Below are 26003 nucleotides of genomic sequence, written 5' to 3' on the forward strand. Positions count from 1 at the left end.
AGCACAGGAATGTCCTGCTCACAACATCCCTACTCTCCATATAATTTGGACATAACCTATAAATTAAGTGAATGGACAAGCATGCAGCCATTTTAAACATGACTTACTGGGGGAGTCCTTGCATGTTTACTGGTTTCAGACACTGAGGATATGCCTTCCAATTAGTTTCCTGTAAATTAGTGATTTGCAATCCTAGGCACATTAAAATCACCGGGGGGAAATTTTAAACCGTTAATGATTCATGGGCTCCAGTCCCGGAGATGATTATTTAATTGGTTTGAGTTGCAGTTTGGGCACCCACATTTTCTAAAAAGCTCCTCAGGTGATTCTACTGAATGCACGCTGGTGTACAAAATAGTACCCACACTATGAACTAATGTAGTGGTTCTCAAAGTGTGGTCCTTGGCTCAGAAGCAGCAGCAGCACCTGGGGACTTGTTAGAAATGCAAAATTGGGGGCCTCATCCGAGAGCTACTGAATCAGAAATACTGGGACCCGGCCCAGAAATGTAGTTCAGTAAGCCCTCCAGGTGATTCTCGGGTAAGCTGTTAGGGAGCCACCGAACTAGTGAAGTTATCCGACGGAGTCTGAGTGAGCATCGTTTTATTTCTGATAGACCCCCTCTAATAATGCTTTTGCCTTAAAGTTTATTTTTTCTTGTATTAATATATTACTCTATCTCCTTTTATCCTTGAATGAGTTTAATAGAATATACAGTTGTGGGTCATCAGTTATTTTCTCTCCACTCATCGAAGATATTCTACTGGCTGTTTGTGCCCAAAATTGTTGAGATCTGTTGTCAGTCTAATTACAGTACCTTTATAAGCTTTCTTTGTCTCTGGCTGTTTCTTTTTTCTTTGATATGTTTCAGTTTCACGCTGGTGCGTGTGTGTGCGTGTGTGTGTTTCCTGCCTTCGTATTTGGTGTCTTCCTCATTGCTATGGTCTGAATGTGTGTCCCTGCACAATTCATATGTTGAAACCTAACCCTCAAGGTGGGTTGATATTAGGAGGTATAGTTTTGGGGAGGTGCAGAGGTTGAGAGTGGAGCTCTCATGAATGGGATTAGTGCTTTTATGAAAGAGGCTCCTAAGAGATCCCCTGTCCTCTTCCACCATGTGAAGACACAGAAAGAAAGAATGATCTATGAACCAGGAAGTGGGGCCTTACTAGCCACTACACCAAATCAGCCAGCACCATGATCTGGGACTTCCTGTGAGAAAGAATTGTTTATAAGCCATCAAGTCTGTGGTATTGTTTCAGTGGTTTGAACAGACTAAGACTCATTTTGAGATATATTCATCTTTTGTTATTTTAGAAAGTTCTCTATTTTAGAAAGTACTGCCTCATCCTTTATGCTTTTCTTCTAGAACTTTTCATTTTATAGTTTATGTTCCTTAACTGCTTATATTTCTGTATCTTGGTTATTGTCATTGTACTTTTTATTTTTAGAAGTTAAACAATCTTCTATACAATTGTTATAGGTTACTTTCCATTTTACTGTGTATTGTCTGCATTCCCCAGGATGTGTGTACAATACATCCTTGAGCCTGTCTTACACCCGATACTTTGTACCTCCCACTCCCTTACCCCTATATTGCACCTCCCCACCCCTCCCCACTGGCAACCACTAATTTGTTCTCTATATCTGTGAGTCTGTTTCTTTTTGTTATATTCACTAGTTTGTTGTATCATACAATATTTATTTTTCTCTGACTTATTTCACTTAGCACAATGCCCTCTAAGTCCATCTGTGCTGCTGAAAATGGCAAAATTTCATTCTTTTTTATGGCTTAGGAGTCTTCCTTTGTGAGTGTGAGTGTGTGTGTGTGTGTACACAAAGGAATATATATATATATATATATATATACACACACATATATATACATATATATATATATTTTTTTTTATACCATATCTTCTTTAACCATTCATCTACTGATGGACATTTAGGTTGTTTTAATATCTTGGCAATTGTAAATAATGCTGCTATGAACAATGGAATGCTTGTATCTTTTCAAGTTAGTGTTTTTGTTTTTTTCAGATATATACCCAGGAGTGGAACTGCTGGGTCATACAGTAATTCTATTTTTAGTTTAGTTTAGTTTTTTTTAATGGAAGTACTGGGGATTGAATCCAGGACCTCATGCATGCTAAGCACCCACTCTACCACTGAGCTGTTACCCTCCTCCACTATTTTTCATTTTTTGAGAAACCTCCACACTGTTTTCCATAGTGGGTGCACCAGTTTACATTCCCGCCAACAGTATACAATGGTTCCCTTTTCTGCACATCCTCACTAACACTTGTTATTTGCGGTCTTTCTGATGACAGCCATACTACCCATACTACCCAAGGCAATTTACAGATTCACTGCAATCCCTTTCAAAATACCAATGATATTTCTTACAGAACTAGAACAAATAATCTGAAAATTTGTAAGGAAACATAAAAGATCCCAAATAGCCAAAACAATCTTGAGAAAGAAGAATAGAGCTGGAGGAATCATGCTCCCTGACTTCAGACTATACTACAAAGTTACAGTAATCAAAACAGTATGGTATCGGCACAAAACAAATACATAGATCAGTGGAACAGGAGAGAAAGAGCCCAGAAATAAAACCACACATTCATGGTCAATTAATCTATTACAAAGGAGGCAAGAATATAACATGGAGAAAGGAAGTCTCTTCAATGAGTAATGCTGTGAAAACTAGATAGCTACATGTAAAAGAATGAAATTAGAACATTTTGAGCGGATTAAAGACCCAAATGTAAGGTCAGATACTATGAAACTCCTAGAGGAAAACACAGGCTGAACACTCTTTGACATAAATTGTAGCTATATCTTTTTGGATCCATCTCCTACAATAATGGAAATAAAAGTAAAAAATTAATGAACAGAACCTAGTAAAACTTAAAAGCTTTTGTATAGCAAAGGGAACCACTGACAAAATGAAAAGACAACCTACTGAATGGGTGAAAATATTTGCAAATGATATGACCGATTAGGGACTAATATCCAACATACATAAATGGCTCATTCGACTCAACATCAACTCCCCACCAAAAAAAAAACCTGATTGAAAAATGGTCAGAACAACTGAATAGACATTTTTCCAAAGAGAAAATACAGATGACCAACAGGCACATGAAAAGATGCTCAACATTGCCAATCATCAGGGAAATGCAGATCAAAACCACAATGAAATACCATACACACCTGTCAGAATGGCCATTAGAACACAAATAACAAACGTTGGCGAGGATGTGGAGAAAAGGGAACCCTTGTTCCTGTACCTTTATAAAAGAACACTTTCACTGAAAACCAACCAGCCAAATGTTGGTGCTCTAATTTTTATTTTCTGTATTATTTTCTTATTTATTATTTAATGCATGCTATTTTCCTTTGCCTTCTCAGAGAGCTTGTCACATTTTTCTTCACATCACTGATTTTTTTTTGTATCATTAATTCTATTCTTGAATGCCTCTGTAGCTCATGAAAGTCTTCTCCCAAATAGGAGGGAGGTTCTGCTGTACTTCAAAGAAAACATACACTGAAGATTAATGCTATCCCTTCAACTTGGTAGACTTTCAGGTACCTGGCTAGAATGTACATGCGGGGTTTTAGATATCTAAGGAGATTCAAGTATTTTTCCAAATACTCAGTAAGCTAGCAACAAAGACACAGAAGAACACAACTCACCTCACTGAAAATGTCAATGTATCCTCAATGACAGAATTTGGGAAGATTTGCCAATAACCAGGACAAATTGGCTGGATTTGGGGGAAAAAAAAACCTTCCCAGTACCGCTTGGCAAAAAGAAGGAAGATCAATTTATATTTCTCTCTTATTCTCTGTCTCATGACATAAAATATACAAGGTCTTTAAAATCCTGAACACCAGGCAGCTAGTAAAAATTAATCCTGTCATAACAAACAAAGACTGAAAGTAGGAAGAATCATCGTTCTCTTTTCTTTGAGACCTTCTGACAATTTGGCTTAGTCTTTGAGTCCTAAAGATCTTGGTGTATTCCTGATGTCATGTAAGGCCAAATGAGAGCGTAGTGACTGTAAGCTCTGAACAAGCTCTGACTAGTAATAGTAGCAAGCGATTCTGTGTGATCTACCTCATTTTCCACTTCAGATGTCCCCGTAAAGTCATAATAAAACATTTGGCTTCAGTTCTACTGGGCTGTGCAGAACTAAGCAATAGGGATGTGGAAGGGGTAAGAAAGGGGTGAGCGGTGTTTTCTTCCCCATGTACTGACTGAACGCAATGGTGGCTCTCCCACGCAGGGGGCATGTGATCTCATGAAGATGAAGCAGTGTGGGGATGAGAGGAGGAAACAGAACAGAGAAATCTATTCTTGGCCCTATGTGAGAAAGCACCTTAGGAAACTCTCAGAAAGACTGAAAAACAAAGCAAAACAAAAACTCTTGAGAAGAAATAATTTCCAGCCATAAACCATGGCTTAAAGCCGTAGCAATTTAGTCATTAAAGTCAAATGTGACTTTAACTTGTAGTCAAAACCTGGTAAGGCTGGGATATCTGACTTACATATAAATGGTATTTCTAAAAGTACGCAAGGGCAAAACCTTTTGTTCTCTGAAGTATATAAGAATTTTAGATATTCTTCCTTATTCCTTTAGTAAAACTTTCTATCATAAATAATGCAAAGGTAAACCAGTCCATGCCTGAGTGGAAAGATCACAATTTCTCAATCTGTGAAGTCCTAAAATAATGAAAGAAATATACAGAGAGACTGAGCATGTGCAGGCACGCCTCCGTGAGAACAGCCTGGAGATGCTATGAATTGTTGGGGGTGCTCTTCCTAGAATCAGTTTATAATAGTGCGTGGGAAGTTCTGTTACAGAGTATTTGCTTTATCTATTAATGTCGCTTCAAAGTAACATTTATACTCTCTACATATGACAAATAATAAGGCAAGGTATTTAGTACTGAGATTACTGGATTGATCCAATCCAGTAATCAGAAAACAGGTTATGTCACAGACCAAATACATGAACTTGGGCAAGCCATTTCCTTTCTCCTGGTGTGGTTTTTTTCAACTGGAAGAGTTTGACAGGGTTGTTTGTAAGGCCCTTTCCAGTTTTAACAGTCTACAGTTAAAACAGAAACTAAGACAAATGTTTTCAGAAAGACCAATTAGGTTGTGAGTTCAAAGATACAAATCATATCTTAGATTCACTTACTCTTTAAGGAGGTCATATACTTTCTTACACATAACAAGTAGTTAAGAAAATATCTGTTGATCATATTTTAAATTTTTATGCGATTGGTGTCCCAAATAAGTAGGCAGAATGAATTATTTCAAAGGCCTTTTCCAGCTCTACCACCCTCTGCTTAAAATATAAATCAAGCCCAATAAATAGTATATAGACCAACGAGATTTTAAATTCTTGTCTTTGCTCTATGTATTCCTTTCGAAGCCTCATATAATTCCTTCCGTACCAGGTGCTCAAGAAAATATCTGTAGATTATTTTATTTGCTTTGTTTTTCAAGTGAATTTTCCATATTATAACATCAATGAGTTACTTTCGAAGCTCATTATTAATTATGTCTTTCCATTTCTTACTACCTAGATCTTAAAAAAACAAGTGAACAAATGGGGAATGGGTATCTAAGTGAGCAAAATATTTTGTTTCTTCAACAATAAGACTTGTAATGGCTTTTCCATACTTTAGATTTCATGAATAATAAAATCTAAAAATCCAATAGTAATCTAGTTTCATGTATACCAGTAGATGTCCTAGGTTTCCTGTATTAAATCAGAAAGCAAAATTAATTTGAATTAATTGCTGAAGAAACTCTACCCATATATGATGTAACTTACAGTACATATTCCATTGTTAATTGAAAAATCATAGTTAATAACCTTGGGAAGCAATCTTTCAGGCACATGGCATGAAATAAAAAGGTGATATTCTTTTCATAAATTTTAAAGGTAACACACATCATGTGAAATATTCTAGCATTTACAAGGAGGAAAAAGGGCAGGAAAAAATAAAATTCGTATGTACTCTCTATAAACATGTAACTCCTAATGAAACATTAAATAGGAACACATGACTTCTGTTAATTCATTTGTACTTTATGCTTCTTTTTAATAGAAATTAAATTAGTCAATTAATGTACATAATGCAGTGTTTGTTTTCCAGTCTAGTTGCTTTTTAGCATTCACTTTTGAGTCTCCTGGGGAAAGTTACTCAGCGTCAAGATGGGGTTTGATCAGTGAACATTGTCAAGCATCAACTGTACTTCACATAGGACGGAAGAGGTTGGAGTTAATCTGCAGCTAACAACATGGAAAAATAAAAAGAAACACAGACCTGCAACAGTATCAGCATGCATTATTAGGCCAAGGTTCAAAGTTAACCCAACCCACACAGATTTCCTCTCAGCTGAGCGTCCATGTGGAAGGGGGCGACTCTATCGAGATCCATAGCCATAGTAGTAAGGTTCATCAGGGCGGAAGCCATAAGCTGTGGCAGGGCGTCCAAGAATGCCGACTGACTGGCCAAAGCCATCCATTCCAAGACTAAAAAGAGAAAAAGGAATAATCAGTTCTATTTTTCATCATACACCCACAATGCAGGTCAAGTAAGAGGCCTGGAATTTTATACCTCCAAGATTCTCTTTCTAGCAGCAAAACAGACTTATGTGGCTGGCTACCATTAACCTTTCTTCTTCTTAAATACAGCCATAAAATGTGTACAATAAATATTTACTTCTAACAATTTGTGTTAAAAATGTTGAAAACCTCTGTCATCAGGTTACCATTCAAAACAAAGAGAAAGAGAGATCAGAAAAGTTTTAATACATTACATTCTAATATAGCTTTTATGCCAGAGTATGAAAAGATTTTACATGCTAGCAATCAGCAGTAACACATTGCTAAGGAATGATAAAATTAAAACTGTAGTAAAGTGAGTTTTGCTAGTTGTAATAAAATCTTTTTTTTCATAGGATTAATCCACTATTGGTAAGGACATGCAACTGAGTTTCAGCAGTAATCTCTCACTCAGAGCCAAATCATACTATAAGCTTATGACTAAAAGAACAAGACAAAGAATTTTACAAAAGTTGCAATTTTGTTAGCCAGACTTGATCTACACAGTCTTCTGACTCCTCAGTGGAAAAAATTACTATATAGTACATGTTTTGAGTGACAGCAAACTCATGATAAATTTTGGTTCAATTTATTCTATGGAAATAATAGAAGCCCAGAGATAACCTTCAGAGTTATAGATTGAAACATTGATAAACTTGGATTAATTCCTTTAAAATTATTCTTTCATCTATTAATAAATTTAGAAGAAAAAGTGTTTTAAGAATCAGAGAATTATCAAACACTTAGCAAAATGACAAGATATTTATTTTGCCAGGCAAATACGGCAGCTGTAACATGCTCATGCATAACTCATGCGGTGAATGCCAGTGAGCTTATTTCCAATCAAAAGAAATTATTTATAATCCAGAAATGCAAGCTTTGAAAAAAAATATTTAAATGATTCAAGATTGTCTGAGATTATGCTAGAAATAAACTTTTCCTCTTATTAGCAAAATCTCAATATGACTAAAAATATATTCATATAGGCATTAACTTCTCACAACTCAACATGAGATTAAAACACTTTAGAAAGAACTTAAAATGTTAAGGTTTTAAATAACTTGTGTGTGTGTGTGTGTGTGTGTGTGTATGCTGGGATAGGATTAAATACTAAAAGTAAAGAACCATTAATACATATAGGGCACATATAGTTCATGTGAATCTACCTCTTAGGGGAATGGAATTTCTGAAATACATGTTTTCGGTCAGCATTTGTAGTGAGTGATCCTGGACAAATCCAACTTTTTGGGCTCCTTCTATGTCAAAACTGTGTCCGTAATTTCTGAAAATTGTTTGAAATTTTTAAGTCTGAATTTTATTTTGAAATGGCAAATATAAGCATGCCTTCCCTACCTTGATCCCATGGAAAGAAAGATGATATTTTCTGATGAAGGGAAATACTACTCTAGAGGTAGCTTTAAAGATGTTTCAGAAATTAATGGAGTCTATTAACTAAGACACATCTGTATCAGTTTAAAATTAGAGGAAAAGTTGACCATTGAAAACTTTTTTCTTGAAGCACTAAGGCTAACGAATACTCATGTATCTAAACAATTCTCAATTATATAAAGGTTGATTATACAGCTTGTGGATTTCAACTCCTTCCTTTTTCATCTTGCTACTTATTAACTGCCTTCAGCCACTCCTGACACTTCTTAGCATCTCTTCAGAGGCTGAATAGCAGCAGTTTTAGGTTAAACTGTAGTTAACTTTGTCTCTGTTTCTCAGTCTCAGGGCTGTGGTGAGATCTCCCTCAAGAACTTGGAAACAAGAGGCACATGGTTGATTAGTGAAGAAATACGCACAAGCACCTTCAAAGCAGAACATCTCACAGAGGAACAATACGACTGTAATTCTATCTCAAAGATGTCGGCACTCAGAAAGGAGTCTGTTAGCCATGCTGGCACAGAACAAGGAGCTCCTCAGAGGCTTTGTTGGTAGAACCAACCCAAGCAATTCCTTGGGGTGACCTGTAACACCAACACGACTATCTGACCTTTTTGGCAGGCTTGTCCTCATTGAGGAAGGGCCTTAACAAAGGGTCTGAGACTGAAGTCATTATAGGTTCAAATGGCAAAACCCTGTTTTTTTTATTTCTATGACCAATAAGCACACTTCTGATCACTGTTCTCTCATGTGGCTTGCCAACAGGGTAAAGAATAAACTTAGACATTGTCTGTGATTTGCCTGATGGTTATACTTTCACTGTAAATTGACAAATAAATATTCTGTTTTATTAATATGTCACATTTTTTTGTTAAGAATATGCATCCCCAAGTCAGTGAATGTAAGACCAAACCTTGAACACTGATATATTTGAGTTTCTGAGCCTGCAAGCTTACTGTAATAAACTTCTATTTATGCACTCAACGGTTCACCCACAGACATCTGTGTGCATTACAAGGTACAAGACACATTCTTTTTTAACTTCTATAGATATTATTCAGGAAAAGTTTTCAAATAGGAAAATGAAACCAACTCCTAAAAGTAAGTTTTCCTGGAATTATCCATCATGTATCACAGATGAACTTGCTGTTTAAAGAATATCTGAAACGTTATTGGATGGCACTTTGACGTAATTCCTAGGTCCTTTTGTATTATGAAAGATCAACCATATTCACAGTTCATATCTTTTCAGGATGCTAAAACCTGGAGATCAATATTCTTTTGGGACATGTGGACATTTACTCTACTTCCTCCCTTGGGATAAGGATGTAACCTTGTTAATGCTGAATCTGGTCAAAATCAAGAGAGCCTGATACAAGTCTTCCCAGTAGAAGCAGATACATTATATAAGTTCTTCTGGAAGGGGACAGAAACATGAACATAACAGGGAAGTGTCAGCAAAAATTGTCCTTTCCTGATGCACCAAAGCTTGACTTAAACGGTAGTAAAGCCACTTGCATGCCCTCATTATGGACCCTGAGAAAGTAAGCTGTGGTGTGCTGCACCTGCTCTTGCCCTGTGTGACCATTCTGCTTCAGATGAGAGTTCACATATTTGACTATTTATATTGGAATTTAATCCAACACTGAACATGTGTCTCTGTATGTGCACTCTCTTCCTGGTACTCCTAAACAATATAAAAAAGCTGTGTGTCACTTTAGATTAGAATATGCCACTTCTAGACCACTTTTTCTTTACAAGACTAATTTTGTAGTTATCATTTAACCTTTATTCTCAATGTCTAGAAATCTTATTTTGGACCTCTGAATTAGAAAAACACCAGAATGCAGTATTACTTCTTGAAAATATATAATTCTAGTCCAAAGAAAATGGTTACTGTTTGTTGTGAAGAGACAAGTAGGAAAGGTTAGGCCCCCATCTGCTATTAACTTTTATATCCCAAGAACAATGATTTTGGGGCACCTAGAAAAAAATGAAAGATTCTTCATAAGTAAAATATATTTAAAATCAACAGCAAATATAAACCACTTCTAGATTTTCTTTTTAAAGAAACATTTAGGAATCTAATTAGCACTCAGCAAGTATAAGACTAAAGTTTCTGTAAAATTTACAAGGCTTCAAACAGATTTTCAACAGCATTCACTTGAATTCTAAACTTGAGGTGATTCGAGAGGGAGGAAACAGAAATCAGACATGACAAGTGATGCTTCACATGCAGCACATCACAAGGGGACAGCAGCCAGCACGGACTCCTAGGCACTCCGAGGCTCTTATTAAACTTCTGCGCCAGAGTTGACATTCCTATAGAAAGGGAAGAAAATTACCTACCTCTGGCTGTGTGTGAGGCTTAATTAGTGCGTATTTGTAAAGCACTTTGAAATCCTTGGCTGAAAAGTGCTGCATAAGTGAAAAGTATCATTATTGTATTAAAATTAGATGAAAGCAACACAAGTCTTTTTCTTCTTTGACATTTCCAAGTCAGCAAAATGAATGCAAAGCAAATAATGAATACATTAGTGGATGCTAGAGAGAAAAAAAAAAGGGATACATTCAAGCCAAGTTCTCTTTTCATAGGCTCACAGAATCTTTGACTTGGACACATTTTCAGAAATAATCTGATGCAGTCACAACATCCGTGAAGGCTCTACAAAAATTCCTGTTGGAACACCCCCAGAAATGAAGTGCTCACTACGTAGTCAAGGCAGTTCATTCCTTCTACAGATACATTAAACTGTTATAAAGTTCTTTATTACACTGATCTGAAATTTGGTTCTATTAGTCCTAGAATTACCTCCTTGAACCACAAAAGAAGTCTAATTCTTCTTTAATATGACTACTTCACAGCTGTCATTTAATCAATCTTCATGACATGGTCTCTAAAATCATGTCCTCTCTGAAATACCTCATTTTTTTTGCTATCTTAAAATAAGCTGAAAATAACGCGGTACTTATGATGTGGTCTGAAACCAGTACAGAACATAACAAGATCCTATTTCTGACTCTCTGCTATTGTGGGCTAAAACTGTATTGATCTTTATCAAAATTTTTAAGGAGTCATTACCACAAAATGGCTTATATTGACTGTATAATTGTGTGTGGAGACACACACAGACACACATGGAATTTATAACTTATAACTACCATGTTTAACTTCATCTTTTTAGTTTGGGTCTTTCTTTGCAGATTCTGTTTTCCCTAAGACAAAATCCTTTATAACAACATAGTTATAGAGAACAATGGTTCTTACTAGCTACCTATCTTTGTTGTCCATAAGATAATATGGAAGGCTGGAATTCTTTTGGGATTGTCAAGTGGAAGGACTTAACATGAACTAACTTTTTGGGAAGGAAGCAGCTCCAGCATATTATAAAACTATATGAAATGACTTGGTAATAGTCTTCTAGAACAGTTCATTCTTTTTATCAATTACTCCAACATACCGATCATAGAATAAAAATCAGTATGTTTATCTTCCTTTCTAAGTAGATTATATATTGAGCATCATAATAATTTCAGTTTATGTATGATTTGTCATGGGAAATTTAAGTCTATGCAATAGTGATCCTTTGTCCATCCATCCATTCAAATAGTACGAGTTCCTATAATGTGTTAAATACACCGTTGAGGGTCAATGTTAAAAAAGAGATGTGGTGCTGGGAAGGCAATAATAAGCAGGACATGGTCCCTGACAATGCACTGGAGGCAACTAACATGGAACAAAATTCTGATAATAGTATGTTGTATAATCCTAGTATATTTATAAATTACTACAGAATAGACTAGACCAAATATTTAATATAATGTGAGAGTATACTAGAGGTATGTATAAATTGTTACAGAAGAAACTCAGGGGCTAGAAAGTCACCATAGAAAATATTTTGATTTTAACGCACCTGTTACTTCCTGTCATCAATTTTTATTTTCTGTCTTTATTTCCTATTAGGATGTAAGCACCATGAATGTTAAGAACTGTCTTACTCACTGCCATATCCCTGGCATCCAGCACTGCACCCGACATGGAGTGGGCGTTCGAAAAGACTGCGTGAACGGGCCAATCTCAAAGGACAAGTAGGATTTCACATGTGAAGAGGAAGAATTACTGATAGTGTGGCAGCCTGAGCAAAAGAGAGGAAGAGCTGAAGAATGACCCGTTGTGGCTGAAGTCTTCGGTTTATGATGTAGGCAGCAGCAGGAGGAGATAAAGCTAGAAAGGGAGGTTAGGACTAGACTCTGAAAGTTCATCATGTTCCACACTAAGAACCAAATACTTTTGGAGTGTTTTCAATGATTTTTAAGAAAAGGAACAACTTACTTCTGTGTCTTAGGAACATAACTGGGGTAACATAGGGTTGAGAGGCCAAAGCACGGAGAACATTTAAGGGAATGTTACGGCTGTCCACACGTGAAGGAAGGAGCGCCTGGAGAGGCACTGGCAGAATTAACAGCTATCAAATGTGCTACACTTCATCACAAAAAAATGCTATCTTTTCTCTTTTGAAATGGATCTTTAAAGTTATATCTTTTCTATCTGAGAACTGAGAATGAAGAGAAAGAATTTCAAAATTGGCTAAAAATTTGAGAGGTTATAGTTACTTGGAATCAAATAATTTTTGCCCCTTTGATATGGGACTATGTTTCATCAAATAACTAAGCGGTAGTCGTCTTCCGCGTAGGTGAAATCAGACTGTGGAAGTAGTTTGCTTCAGCACTGAATAGGAAGAACTGAACTATTCTGGCAAAGGAGGACGCTTTTTCTTGAAATTCATATATATAGTACTAAGAGAAGTGTGAATTAAATGAGACAATACCTATAAAATTATGTACCTAACATTTGTATAGTGACATTATTAAATCCAGACCTAAATGTTTGCAATTTACAGATCAACCACTAGATGGAGAGCTTGTCTCACGTACTATCACGTCCTACAAAGCAAGCTTTACCAAATTTAAATTTCTCAGCGCATTTAACATTGCTACAATGTGGTTTCCATTGCTTTTTTTCACATAATCGATGTTTTCACCTTATAGATGTAAAATAATCTAGAGTTAAACAGGAATCTCTATCATTCATATGCAGAAAAAAAGGTTTGTGAATGTGGAGGCCTATGAAAATGATAGAAGAGGCTGTCTTGGACACTGAAAAATATAATTAATGCACATGCATGCTCAAGTACTTCTATTATAGGAAAACGTCTAAAGTTTTCACTGAACTTGTCAATAGCATCTTGTTTCTATAAATGTATATGTAATACGTATACACTTTAGGTTGCTCAAAGGTGTTACTTATTGCTTTGGACTTGAGCCTTTGTACTATTGAGAAAATGGACACAGTTAAGCAGTCTTACTGCGTTTCACCAATATATATCAAGTTTAGCTGTCATTTTCCATTTAGTTTTTTTCCACTCTTAATCTTTTATATGCATGACTATCATTTTTTCTTTTATTATGATAAAACTAAAAGGCTAAAGAATCTTAAAGAGTCATATTTTTAGTGAAATCAAATTAATATTTTCCTCAAAATTAAGGGCAAATGATATGAGTAGTGGGAGGCTGTATTTAAAGTATTCATCTGGAACTTGTTAAAAAAATTTTTTTTGAAAAAGACATCTGTGAGTTCTAAGGGGAAAAATACCACCTTGGGGACAAATCCTTTCAATTTAGTTACTATACTGAGATGCCTCAGATAAAAACTAATTTGTACTAATGATGGAGGAAGTATGTGTAAAACAGTCACTGATTTATTCCAAATGGAAAGAAATTCCACTTCACTGATGCTCTTCTAATATCATTTAATTTACAATTCCCTTACTAGACATCTTAATTTGTTATCTAACCCATCTCCATAGCCTATTTTAATGATTATATTTTTACGTGAGATGTTATAGTTGGTACTTTTTCATATTATATCATCATTGCATTAAGTTTTCTATTCCTTTAAAAATTTTTTTTTACAGTCTCATTGAGATTCTTCTATTAACTCTAGTTCTTGTGCATCCTAACGCTCTCACTGTTGCATCTGACAATTCTTCACGACAGCCCCTTTCTTCATGAGCTTCCTAATTTTTTATTGTATTCAACTTTAGGTTTGTTTTTTGCTTATCTGTTGGCCCTTGAGTTTGGAAATACGTCTACAGAGAGGTTCTGTATTTGTTTATAATATATCAAGGCCCTTGGGCCTAATATATCAAAACTGTCCTGAAACAATTTAAGTGATAATTTCCTGACTTGGGGTTCCCTGAATTAGACGTATGGTATAAATTCTGAACCCACGCATGTGCGTGGAGCAAGCTGATAACTCCTTTCTCACGGGTGACTACTGTCCCAGTCTAGTGTCTTGGGGAAGAAGACAAGCTTTGGCCACTTCTCTGGGCTGGTGAATTAAAATCATCTAGTCCTCTTTTTAACTGATGAGAAAAAGACAGCCCTTTGAAGTTCCAGGCTTTATAAAGGGAATTCAGTTCCGCTTTCCTATGCTGTATAACCGTACCTAGTTCAATATTCTTATGGTGATTCCTGAGTGTGTGTGTGTGTGTTTGTGTGTGTGTGTGCGCACCTGTGTGTGACTTTGGTGAATTTTTGTGAATGTGGCCACGAATTATAACTTTTTCTTATATTTTGTCCACCTTTTCTGTATCTATGTAGGAGGAGGCCCCTCCAAGTCAGCTCACTCTACCATCTTGCTGGAAGTCCCTCCCACTTTATTCTTATTATCGGCACTGCACATCTAAGGAAAGCCTTTATAGACCTTGTATAGCTGTGACTCAAAATTGGCTTTACTGAACAGAACAATGACTTGAAGGAAATAACTGGAGCCATTAGAAGATACTTTTTTCCCTTATTTGTAGCAATTAACAGAAAAAACTACTCAAATAGGTGCCTAACAGAAGCTGTCAGATGTGATTATGAAGCCGAAGTGAATATTTACTCAAACCTATAATGGTCTCAAATTTTTTATAGCAATCTTTAATGAAAGTATGCCATCTAGTCATCTTTAACTCGCAATTTCTTCAATTAAGTACAAGGACTTCTTGAAATTAGCAATTTTATAATATCAAGCAGTGCCTCATTTCACACTACCAAATGTTAAGGGAACTTACTGAGCTGCTAAAGTAACCCCTAGGTCAATAAACTGAGTCATTAGCACCTCCTTTAAATAATTGTTTGTCTGTTACTGGTTCAACATTTATATAATCTGTCATAATACTTTGGTTTTTTAAGGTACAAAAATTACTGCTGTAGGCTTAAACTAGAGAATATAATTTAAGTAGTGATGTTTTCACAGTGATAGTTTAACCATATTGTCTGGTACTGAGTGAGTTAAAGCCCGAACACCACAGCTAATTACTATGTAATGCTAACCTTAGTTGCTGGTTCATTTTGAGACTCTTTAAAATATGAACTGTGTATTTTACCCCTATGCACTCTCTTAATGATTTGTTTTTTTTAGACTGAAATCACTTCCAGCCATCAGTTATACTCTTGGTCTCTACATATGCACTTCTCCAAGCACAAATATTTCTTTTTCCTATTGGTCTGCCAGCTCTGTCAGAGCAAATTTCACTTTAAACTAAATGCTATGATACTTAAAACCTCTTGGATTACTCAGGCTGCTAGTGTGATCTATGACCTTCCAAGAATGACAGCTGAACTTTCCAATTTGCTTATACTGCTTGGGGAACTAAAAGCACATGCCAAAGAGGAAAACGTTTCTGATGTTGAACAGAGAGGAGAGTTCTTGTTGGAAGTGGGAGCAGGAGACTATTAAGTACTGAAAAATACTAATAAGAAGTGAAAAGAAACTAAACATGTTGTAAAGTCTAAGAGCTCGAGCATAATTCAAAAGTTAATGCTAGTATTAAAAACTTTTTCGTCCTGTTTAAAATATGAATAATGACCTTCAGTTACTGAAATTTAAACACTAACCAGAATCTTTAAATGACAATGCACTGTCAAAATGAACACGCTCAAGAGATGGAATAGAATCTAAAATTATCATGAGTTCTATACAAAATGGGCTACACCGACTCCCCATCTTTCTTTATAAAACAGAGAAATCTGACATGTGAGTATAATCAAAGAGGTAACAACGCTCTCTAATATGCAAACTACCCCTGCTGACATATCAGTCTCTCGTAAATTAAAAATTAATGTCAGGCTTCTGTTAAAACCTTGTCTCTAAAGTCCTTAAATAAATAATACCGTTTGGGAATATTTCTACATAGTTTTGAAACTTTTAACTTTCTTTTATTACCTTACATAAGAGGTGGATAAATGTTATTTTAAAAAACCCTTCAAAAATCCCAACAAATATAAGAAGCTTAATATAAAGTTTCTAATTTATGCCATGGTCTACTTATTCATTTATTTGCCTCAAAAATTTTTAGGCTAAATCATCTGAAAATTACCTTTGGCTGATAAAAATCAAGTAGTGATTGACAAAAGCTCTTTTTTTTTTTTTTTGTAGCTAAATCAAACTAATACTTTTCTAAAATTGAAAGCCCAACTATGGATAATAAAAACTATATTTAAACAATTAAAGGTGCATGTTTTTAAACAGCTAAGTATGAAAGTTAAAAAAAAATTTTAATTAGCAGTTGATAGCATGAAAGTTTGGAAATTTGATTCTAAATAGATTTATAATATCAAATATACAACAAAAAGGCATTTCCTTAATTATTATGACATTTAAAAAATCTATATTGGGCAGTGTTATATAAATAGTTTCAGCCACTAATTCAGTAATTTCAGTAATCAATACAGGTCAGCTAAATATTCCATAGTTATTTAGTGCCATCTAAAGCATTCCGGATCTCAGTGTGCTATGTAATACACACACTGCACTTAGCACTAGAACAGGTACTAAAATAAATCTCTACTCTTAAATTTTATAAACTCTCTTGGTCCTTGAGAATATATTTGTTATATTATGGGTCTTTTTTTTTTAAAAAAAAAGAAGGTAAATTCATTTACTACTTAGGTCTAAGGCTAATTTTAGATTATCACAATATGAATTGACTGAAGCCATCCTGATCAACCAGACTGTAGTCTTCTGACAACAAAATGAACTATTTCTATTATTACCTTCACAGAATGGGGCTATGCACCCTTTGGGCACATACTGCATTCACACCAAGCAAATTCAGCATAGACTAGAATGTAGATATATATGATTCTAACAATTATGTTTGACTTGTGCCTTATTATCATATTTTAAATTAAAGTAATTTTCAAAACGACATAAGGAAACATCATACTTTTTTTTTTAATCACTGATGTACAGGGCATTTTTCTCCCTTAAGGACTGGCAATTATATTTAAAAATTCAGCAAAACTAACTTAAGTATGAACTTATCAACAACTCCTGCATTTTATTAAAGTTAGTGGGGTGCAATGACCTCAAAACCAGAATATCTGGATATGATTTACGTCTCTATTGATATAACTTGTTTCAGTCTATATCTGTAACATTCTTTGTCATGATTTCTTTTTTTTTAAATAAGAATAATGGCTATCCCTTTTAACATCTCTCTGCCCTGAGATTATTATATTTCCAAGATTCTTATAAAAACAGTACAAAGACTCTTACAGTATATATTTGGTGGTGTTATTGTTATGACATATGAAAATGATAGAGGCTTCTCTAAAAATACTTTCGAAATTCTGGTTCCTGCCATATAATCTAGACTGTTAAGAGATACTCTATCATACTTGGCATGCTTCTTACACATGCTTTCTGTTTGCCTTTACAGGGTTCTTACATAATTCATAGAGATTTATGCCTACACATAGGCAACTAATTGTTGTTGCACTAAAATAATGCCATGGTCAATCATATCTTCCTTTACCATAGTGAGACTGGACTGCTTGTATAAATAAAATTATTCAATCAAAACCCTTCAGATTCTATGTCATGACTGATGCAAATGATACAACACCTTTAGGGACGAAAAATACTGGGAAAATCTCTTTGCATGCTTTTTCATCTTATTTTATATTCAGGAAGTTTATTTTCAAAGTACTAAATCAGGGTAAGGTTTTTAGTTATTTCCCACAAATCATCACTTCCCACATTGCACACATTCTTGCACTTAGGTTTACTGCTACAGCGTTGGCTTCTCTTTGAAAAGGGCAAAGGTCATGGAAGTGTTTAGGGCGGGGTTATTTTCATTATGTGATGTTCCCTGTCTTGGGGTTGGGCCAACCCCACAATCAGGAACATATAAGCAAAGTTGGGCAATTATAAGAAGAATTCTTCGGGGAGATGGGAATGCACCATACACTTCTGAGATTACAAGCAGCACTGGGTCTTAAGCAGTATTTCCAACTAGCACATAGGTATATCTATATTAGTCATTTCAAGTATGCAGGACAAGGGAAGACTACAAATTGATCTATTTAAAATGACCAAGGTGCCCACTTGCTGATGGCAAATAGTCCCTCCCTCCCTCAGACTTTAGAATAAAAAGGCAAGATGCAACTGTAGGATAGTGTCATTGTTTTCTTCTTAGTGTATACAAAGAATGAGTTGAATTTTAGCAACTCAATAAATAATAACTCATTAAAACCCAGGAATTTTTAAAAAAAACCTTTTTGAGATTTTTAAGAATTACTGCTTGTTCACCACCTCAAATGGCACCTCAGCATGATGTTTGAGCAAGTACCCATGTAAATACAGCTTTGTGGGATTTCCTGTATCAATTTAAGTTACAGTTGCCATTTAAAAATTTACTTGCCTAACTATGTTCACAGAAGCCTCCTCCCATCATTTCACATTTGAGGGGCTCTAAATTAGCCACTTGATACTGTCCACACAAATCTGGATTCCTTTTTAAGACTGCTTTGCCTTTTAATTTCTGACAGGCCATTATGAAGGTGCTTTGTTTTTGGCTGGAAAAACCTGAAATGGAAAGAATTTCTGAAAAAGTGGGATGTATCAACTTCAGATAAAGCTAAACAAAGAAAACAGTCCTAGAAATATATAAAAGTATATTATTTGACATAGAATGCTGACTTATGCCCACAAAAGAGATGATACTGAGGAAATTAATTATGCTCCTCTTTATTATTTAAAAAATTAAAAAAAAACTTTAACTTTGATTATGGGCATAAGAAAGCATTTGCTGATTGTGCCTCTCTAGTCTGAAATGAAACCATAGAAATATGTAACTTTTACATAAAAACCAACATAGATTTTATATTCACCAATAATTAATGATAAAAGTATAAAGTTTAGAAAAAATATTAATAATTCTTCTCAAATACAAAGTATCATTTAGAAAATAGATTCTATTACAGAGTGCCACACTTGTCTCTTTGAAGTAGGTCTGAGTTCTATTCAGTTGGCAGAGACACTAAGCACTTACGAGATTACCAAGCGATTTGGGTTACAGACTACATGTTGGCCTAGAATTACTAAAGGTAAAATATACAGGATTATAGTCCATGATTAATCCCTTAACTCCAGATTTCCTTTCCATTTCCATAACCATCAATGGAGGTTTACTGTCTTTTTTTTTTTTTTAATGAGAAAAGCTAATGCATTTTAACAAATCCTTTGTAATCTAAAACTCTTTCAATTAAAAGTTCTGAGAATTTATTAACAGCTATGATAGCAGTGTTAAAAGAAGTTCAGAGACTAAAATGTTTTGTCACTTGTTCCCTTGGGAAATCTACTGATCTACTTACCTACCTACTTACATAAAACGAAAGGTTTCTACTCAGTAAACTTTTGCCCATGAGATGGAAGGCATCAGAAATCAACATTTACATCAAACTCTTTGACACAGTGTCTCTTTAAATTTTACAATTATTCAAATTATGTTTTGTAGGACATGATGTGTTTCCAGAGAGGCATTATCTCTATTACAAAGCTACAAGAAGCTGTTGTCTGAACTAATCCCTCCAGAGTGCTTATTGTTATAATGAAGTAACTAAGTTCTAGTGAATTACCAGACCATTAAAGTGTGATGTCTCATTAAACAGCCTTTACACTCAGGAGCTTGTATTTCAATAATAATGTGATTCTTTGCCAAATACTGTACTGCTCAGGTTAAAAAGCAAAAATATGAATCTATAAATCTATTTACTTTTTTATTTAAGAAAATTCATCATGGTATCTTTTAAAATTATTTCTAATTTTATTTTTCTGACTTTACACAATTGACATATAGTATTGTCATCAGATCATCTGATTTTTTTTCTATAAGAACATGTTAAAGGTATCTTTTGTAATGGAAGTTAACAAATGACAACACTCCAAATAGCAATACTCTTAAAAAAAAAAAAAGGGTCTATTATTTAAGATATCATAGAATTCTCTTCTAATAGTTAATTTTGTGTCCTCTAAAGATTAAGGACAATTCAGAAATATTTAAGAGGTTTATTTCATTGGGATACACGTATGCGCACACATATACTTGTTTAATCAAGGTGGGAGAATAACATAAAAGTGAGCAGGAATGTGTAGAAGACCCCTGATGTCTAAAAACTGACCCTGTACATAGGATTAATTCCTTAATTCTTTTTTCTAAGCCTGATTATAGTATTTCCTTTAAAATTTTTCAAAAAAAAAAAAAAAAAAAAGAAAGTGAAATAAGGAGTAGTAGGACACTTTAAGTCATCCTAAAAAATTGTATTTTAACCCTAAACTTTAAGCTTCTCGACGGGAAAGGGATTATTTCTTACTGATCTCTATCCCTATAGCTCATCCAAGTGTTTCTCAATTAAAAAGGTTACTGAGTAAAATAAATTTTAAGTGTTGAAAAGAAAACATTAAATGTACTTCAGTATGAAGATTATATATTTAATATTGTATAAAAATCAGTTTGCTTAAATGTGATTTTGAATTTCCATTGATTTATTTAACAGATATTTATAGCATTTCCAGTAGGTGTAAGGCCCCATTTGGTAAGATGGGTCAGTAGATACTTATAATGATGTTATTTTTACTTTAAGAATAGCTCTTATAATGTAGAGTTCAAGTCTTTTGAAATCCTTTAAATATCTTTAAATACTATGACATCTTCTCTGAATCAAAAGTTAAATAATGTTCTGACTTATTAAACAAACTCATTAAGTGCAAATTTATGTGGAAACTGAACATACAACATAATCAAAGAAATAACAAGCCAGCTTAGTTTATTTGAGGAGAAAGGAAGGTTTGGTCTTTCAAAAGCCAAATTAAAGTAGAGCCAATCTGAATGTTAATGGTAGTATAAATGCATGTGCACTCACTCCCTCACTCTGCCTCCCCCATACATGCACACCTTCCTCCTCTCAGCTTATTGACATTTTAAATCTTTCTCCCAGGTTTGGCCTTGCAACCACTTACTTACTTGATAAAATAGGTCACTTAAAAAGGAAGAAAGCCCAATAAAATGAATTACAAAGACAACAAGATTAAACTGATTGCAATGTTTTCATACATCGTAGCTGAAATTTTGCAAATATGCAGTTGGCTGTGTTCTGGCATTTAACAACATGTGATCAGTGAGGAGGAGGAAATTTTATTCTCATTAACGGTTGCAGATTTACTGCAGTGAAAAAGGGCTCTGTAACCCGAGATGTGACAGTACAAAAAGATCAAAGCCTTGGACTGGAAACTAAATAAACCCTCTGGCTACTTCCTGCAAGGAAAATTCACTTTGGCAATGCAAAACAGAGCCCAGTTAAAAACTACTCTCAGTTTTATGAGCTGTCATAGCAGCTCAAGTGGTTTGGACTGGCTGAGTTTAGAACATTATATTTCCTTGTTTTTGTCTTAGATACTTCTGTAAGCAGTTTTATAGAACTTTTTTTTTTTTAAAAAAAAGAAAAACACAATAACAAAAAAAAGAGAAAGAAAAGAAACTTTTCTTTTGGTTGAAACTGAGAAGGTAACCACTAAACTTATTAAAGTAGGCAGGTCTTCATTTGCACATTCCTTTCTCGTTTACTGCAGTTTAATATTTTGCTCTTAGATTTATTTGGCAATATACATTTACTTTAATAATTCATCTGTAATCTGTACAATTTCTATTCAAAATTAGTGCAAATCAGTTTACAGAGCCCATATGGCTCATATCTGAGGAGTGAGCTATTTATAATAGCACATCTGGAAGGACTATGGGTAATATGGAGAATATGGGAATTAATTAATATTACACTTAAAAATCTACAGGCTCTAGGTTTCATCCTTTTTTTAAAAAATACTTAAGAAAAAACATTTGTTTAACATTTCTAATACAAGGATTTTTAAACAATTGTTCATAAATACTTAAATCACATTGTTAAATCAATCAAAACACAGATGGGCTAGAGTAAATCAACCTATCCCTGAGTTTAGGAGTAAGCTCAGTGTCACTGAATCCAGACTTAAAGGAAATAAAAGATGACATGCGCTATTTTCCTCTCTTATTTTGGGGGGGGGGGTGGTGGTGCTTATCAACCAAATTGCTTATAATTTTGTTACTCTTATTAGAATACAGATAAGCAAGTCTTTCTGATGGTAATCTACATTGTATTCCTTTAAAAAAAAACCACTTAATTTTTTGAAAATAAGAGCATTTCATAGGCCAAATATGTCATAAAATAGCCATTTTTGCTTAAGAATTTCTATTTTTCTTTTTAAATTTATAACTAATTTTTATGTGTGTGTACAGCCAACAAAATGCAATTAAGATGTATAAAAATGTATAAACCTAAACATTAGATAATCACTCTTAAATGGTAGTGATGTAATTAACTTCCTAGCCATGACTGGATTAACTCCCATGTCATTTCTTCTAGTACAAAGCTATACCGTATTTGATGTGTTAATGTTTTTATAGGACCCAGTCATATTCAGAATACTTTTTTAATTTATAGACTCAGTTATGCTCAATTTCTTCTCCTAAATGAAAGTCCTAATAAAATGACAACAAATTTGGCTTCCTTTGGGAGCATCTTTGAACTTTACATATAACTAACATGCATGCCTCCAAAAACTTAGCTCAGATCACTAGACTGAAATTAACACGGGTTTGATGAGAGCAGTTCTGTTGCTCTCTGTCACTTCTCTTGCTTATTTCCAAAGGAAAGTAAATCACTTAAGATATTTTTTTCAAGTCAGGAGTATACTTTCTCTAGAATAAAACATCTTCCCAGGTTTTCAGGATTCTAAGCCTTGATTTTTGGCTTATATTTCTATATTTCAGTAAAGTTTACAATTTGCTAATGCTGATGTGTGATAATCTAATAAAATCTGGCCTTAAAAGTTATAGGCCCAATTTACTAATAAAACTTAATTCAATTCTCCTTGGGAAATGCAAATCATTAGTGCCTAAGCAGTGGAACTGAATTTAGGAGTAAGCTTTGCCTTTTCAAGGCTAGAAAGAAGTTTCCTCTTATTAAACAGTCTAAACAAATAAGACAACTAAAACTAATCTTGAAGACTCATTTGTAGGCATAAAACAACATCATCATGTATATAAACATTTACATTGGTTAATTAGCTAAACAAATGATTTGCATGAGACAATAACGCTTATAGACTGAGATTATCCCACTCATTTCATCCTAATTTTTTATACAACTGAATTAATTTGTAGAGAACTTAACGAACTACTTAAGAGAATTTAATGAACTACTTAAGAGAATTTAATGGCAGTGAACTAATTACTTAATGCATTAATAAATTTTTAGCAACTTGTCTCCAAGCAATTTAAACACCAATTTGCAGTAAATCATACCAAGTGTATTAAAACAAACTAAGTAAACAATATGTTGCATTACACAACAAAACCTACATATCTTACCCTGAATTTTGATAAGATATACTCTCAAACTTTCTCAAGTGCAGTTCACTGTTAGACTAATATATTTATTTGCCACGTGGAGGCAGTAATGGTGTAATACTAAAAGTGCTGGCTTTTACCAAGCTTAAATGCTTCACTATTTACTACCTATCTGGTTTTGAGTGAGTCTCTTAAAAATCTCTGAGCCTTAATGTCCACATTTGCAAAAATAAGGACAATACTACTCTTTGCCCTATACACCTCACACACTGTTGGTGATCAAATGAGATACATGACGATATAAGTGGTAGCTATATACAAGTTATTAGTCTTTGTATACTAAGATTTAGACAAAAAAAAAAAAAACCTTAAACATTTTATTCTTTGAAGGCTCCTAAGACATTCTATCTTCTGAAATAAAAAAAATAACTAGCAGAATTGCTACAGGAGTATTTAGAAAGAAAAAGTATGATTTAATGTAAGGATTTTCTTAGAGTAAGAATCTCATAGTGTAAAACCTTTATTTGTTTTGGTTTGACTTTCTTATCAAACCTGTGTTACACAGCTACTTCCACTCTTGTTCCTCTGTTTCTACCATCCCACAAATTTAACCACTTCTTTACCTTAGAATTTTACCTGTCATATAGTATTATTTCTAGCGAATGGCTTTATTCAATTTTACCATGTATTACTGATTGGTTAATACTGACGAAGGTGGGAAGAACTTAAAATTACATCTATTGGTTACACCTAGGTATAGCAATTGTTACTGAGCTTGAAATACATGTTTATATATATTAAAAACAATGTCACTTGGATAACAGAAAATAATTATAATGCAAATTTGCACGGCTCTGGATATTCTGAGATCAAATCATAGACCTTGAAACAGAGTAACTTTTAGAAGTAAACAGGATATTGTCTTGTTACCCAACATCATTGTTTCTATAAAGAGGTTCTACTGTGTATGTTTTAACCCCAAATTCCATTTAAATTAAGAAGCAACTCTTGCAAATATTCCAACCTGGATACAGCTAAGAACAAGTATTAGGGAACTATGCAAATGTGCACATGATGAACAAAGAGTTAATAAAATGTGTAACAGCGCCTTGCATATACAAAGCGTTCAGTAAGTTTTTAAAAAACATTATACATTGCTTAATAAAAGGCTTGTCTTAAAATGAAAATATGTTTACATATTAACGTTAATCAATGAATCTGTTGTCATGTTTTAATACATGCAAAAAATATAAATGGAAAGACTAAATATTTCAACTATCTCCCTTCATCACTAGAATTACAGATGTGGCAGCAGTATACTCAATTTTATGCTATCAAAACATCATAGGTGAATAATATTTTTATTAAAATTATTTTCAATAAGGAAGAAGCAAATTAAAAGGTCTCTGTGGTCAATTCTTAGAAAATAAGAATTTTATGTGAAGTGAGTATCTACTTTTACCTATTTTGATTTTCATATTTACTTAAATCAGAGTACTGGTATAATATAATATGTGGACAACATCATGTGGCACCAAAGTAGGTGCTGAAAATAACATTTACTCCACAATTAGATAAGTGTATCTCACTGCGCTCAGTGTATCTTTTTTTTTTTTTTTTTTTGGACACACAATCATTCACCTAGTCTTTGTCTCTGGATAAAGTATCTTTATGATTACTTCATAAGGATAAATTCTTAGAAATGAAGTTACAGAGTTAAGGAAGGCTATGATTTAAAGCTCCTGTTCTCTGTTACCAAATACATTTCACAAAGGTTTTATCCATTTAAATTCCCACAAGGGGTATACCAGAGTACCTCTTTGCTCCCTTGTGTGGGTATTAGCATTGAAAAATCTTTGGCAATTGACAGGTGAAAATGGAATCTGGCTGCTTTATTTTGTAATCACCATGTCTGGAAAAATTACTAAAGTCAGGAGTTGTTTTTAAAGGCTTCATGAAGCATGTTCTCCTCTGAGAAAAATAGGAAGCTAGTAACAAAAAAGCTACACATTAAATAAAGCAGTGTTTTTTGATGATTATCTTTAAAAGACTTAAGTACTTGACAATTCACATAGTTCTTACAATGCTGTGGAACAAATGGCTGGTCTCAATATCTGTCAAAGGAAATGTTTCTAGGAGGTTCTTTTCACTTTCTTTTGACCCTTCTGTGTAATTTCTGCATTACTGCCACAGTAACGAGGGTCACTAA

General features: G+C 34.1%; 1 protein-coding gene across 2 annotated transcripts in view; it reads right to left on the reverse strand.

Annotated features, from left to right (window-relative positions):
- Positions 1-6104: 6104 nt before the first annotated feature.
- The window catches only part of KIFAP3 (kinesin associated protein 3), a 127910-nt gene continuing 108011 nt past the window's right edge, over positions 6105-26003 (reverse strand). Inside the window, exons 20-21 of one of the 2 annotated variants that reach the window (XM_010984496.3) lie at positions 10371-10439; positions 6479-6563 (exon numbers count right to left, since the gene is read on the reverse strand). In XM_010984496.3, the coding sequence (XP_010982798.1) occupies positions 10394-10439 (46 nt within the window). In that variant the 3' untranslated portion in view covers positions 6479-6563; positions 10371-10393. Of the gene's footprint in view, positions 6564-10370; positions 10440-26003 lie in introns of both variants that reach the window. The other variant, XM_010984495.3, reaches the window with a different exon arrangement.

Source organism: Camelus dromedarius, chromosome 23, assembly GCF_036321535.1.
Source record: "Camelus dromedarius isolate mCamDro1 chromosome 23, mCamDro1.pat, whole genome shotgun sequence".
Classification (NCBI taxonomy): Eukaryota; Metazoa; Chordata; class Mammalia; order Artiodactyla; family Camelidae; genus Camelus; species Camelus dromedarius.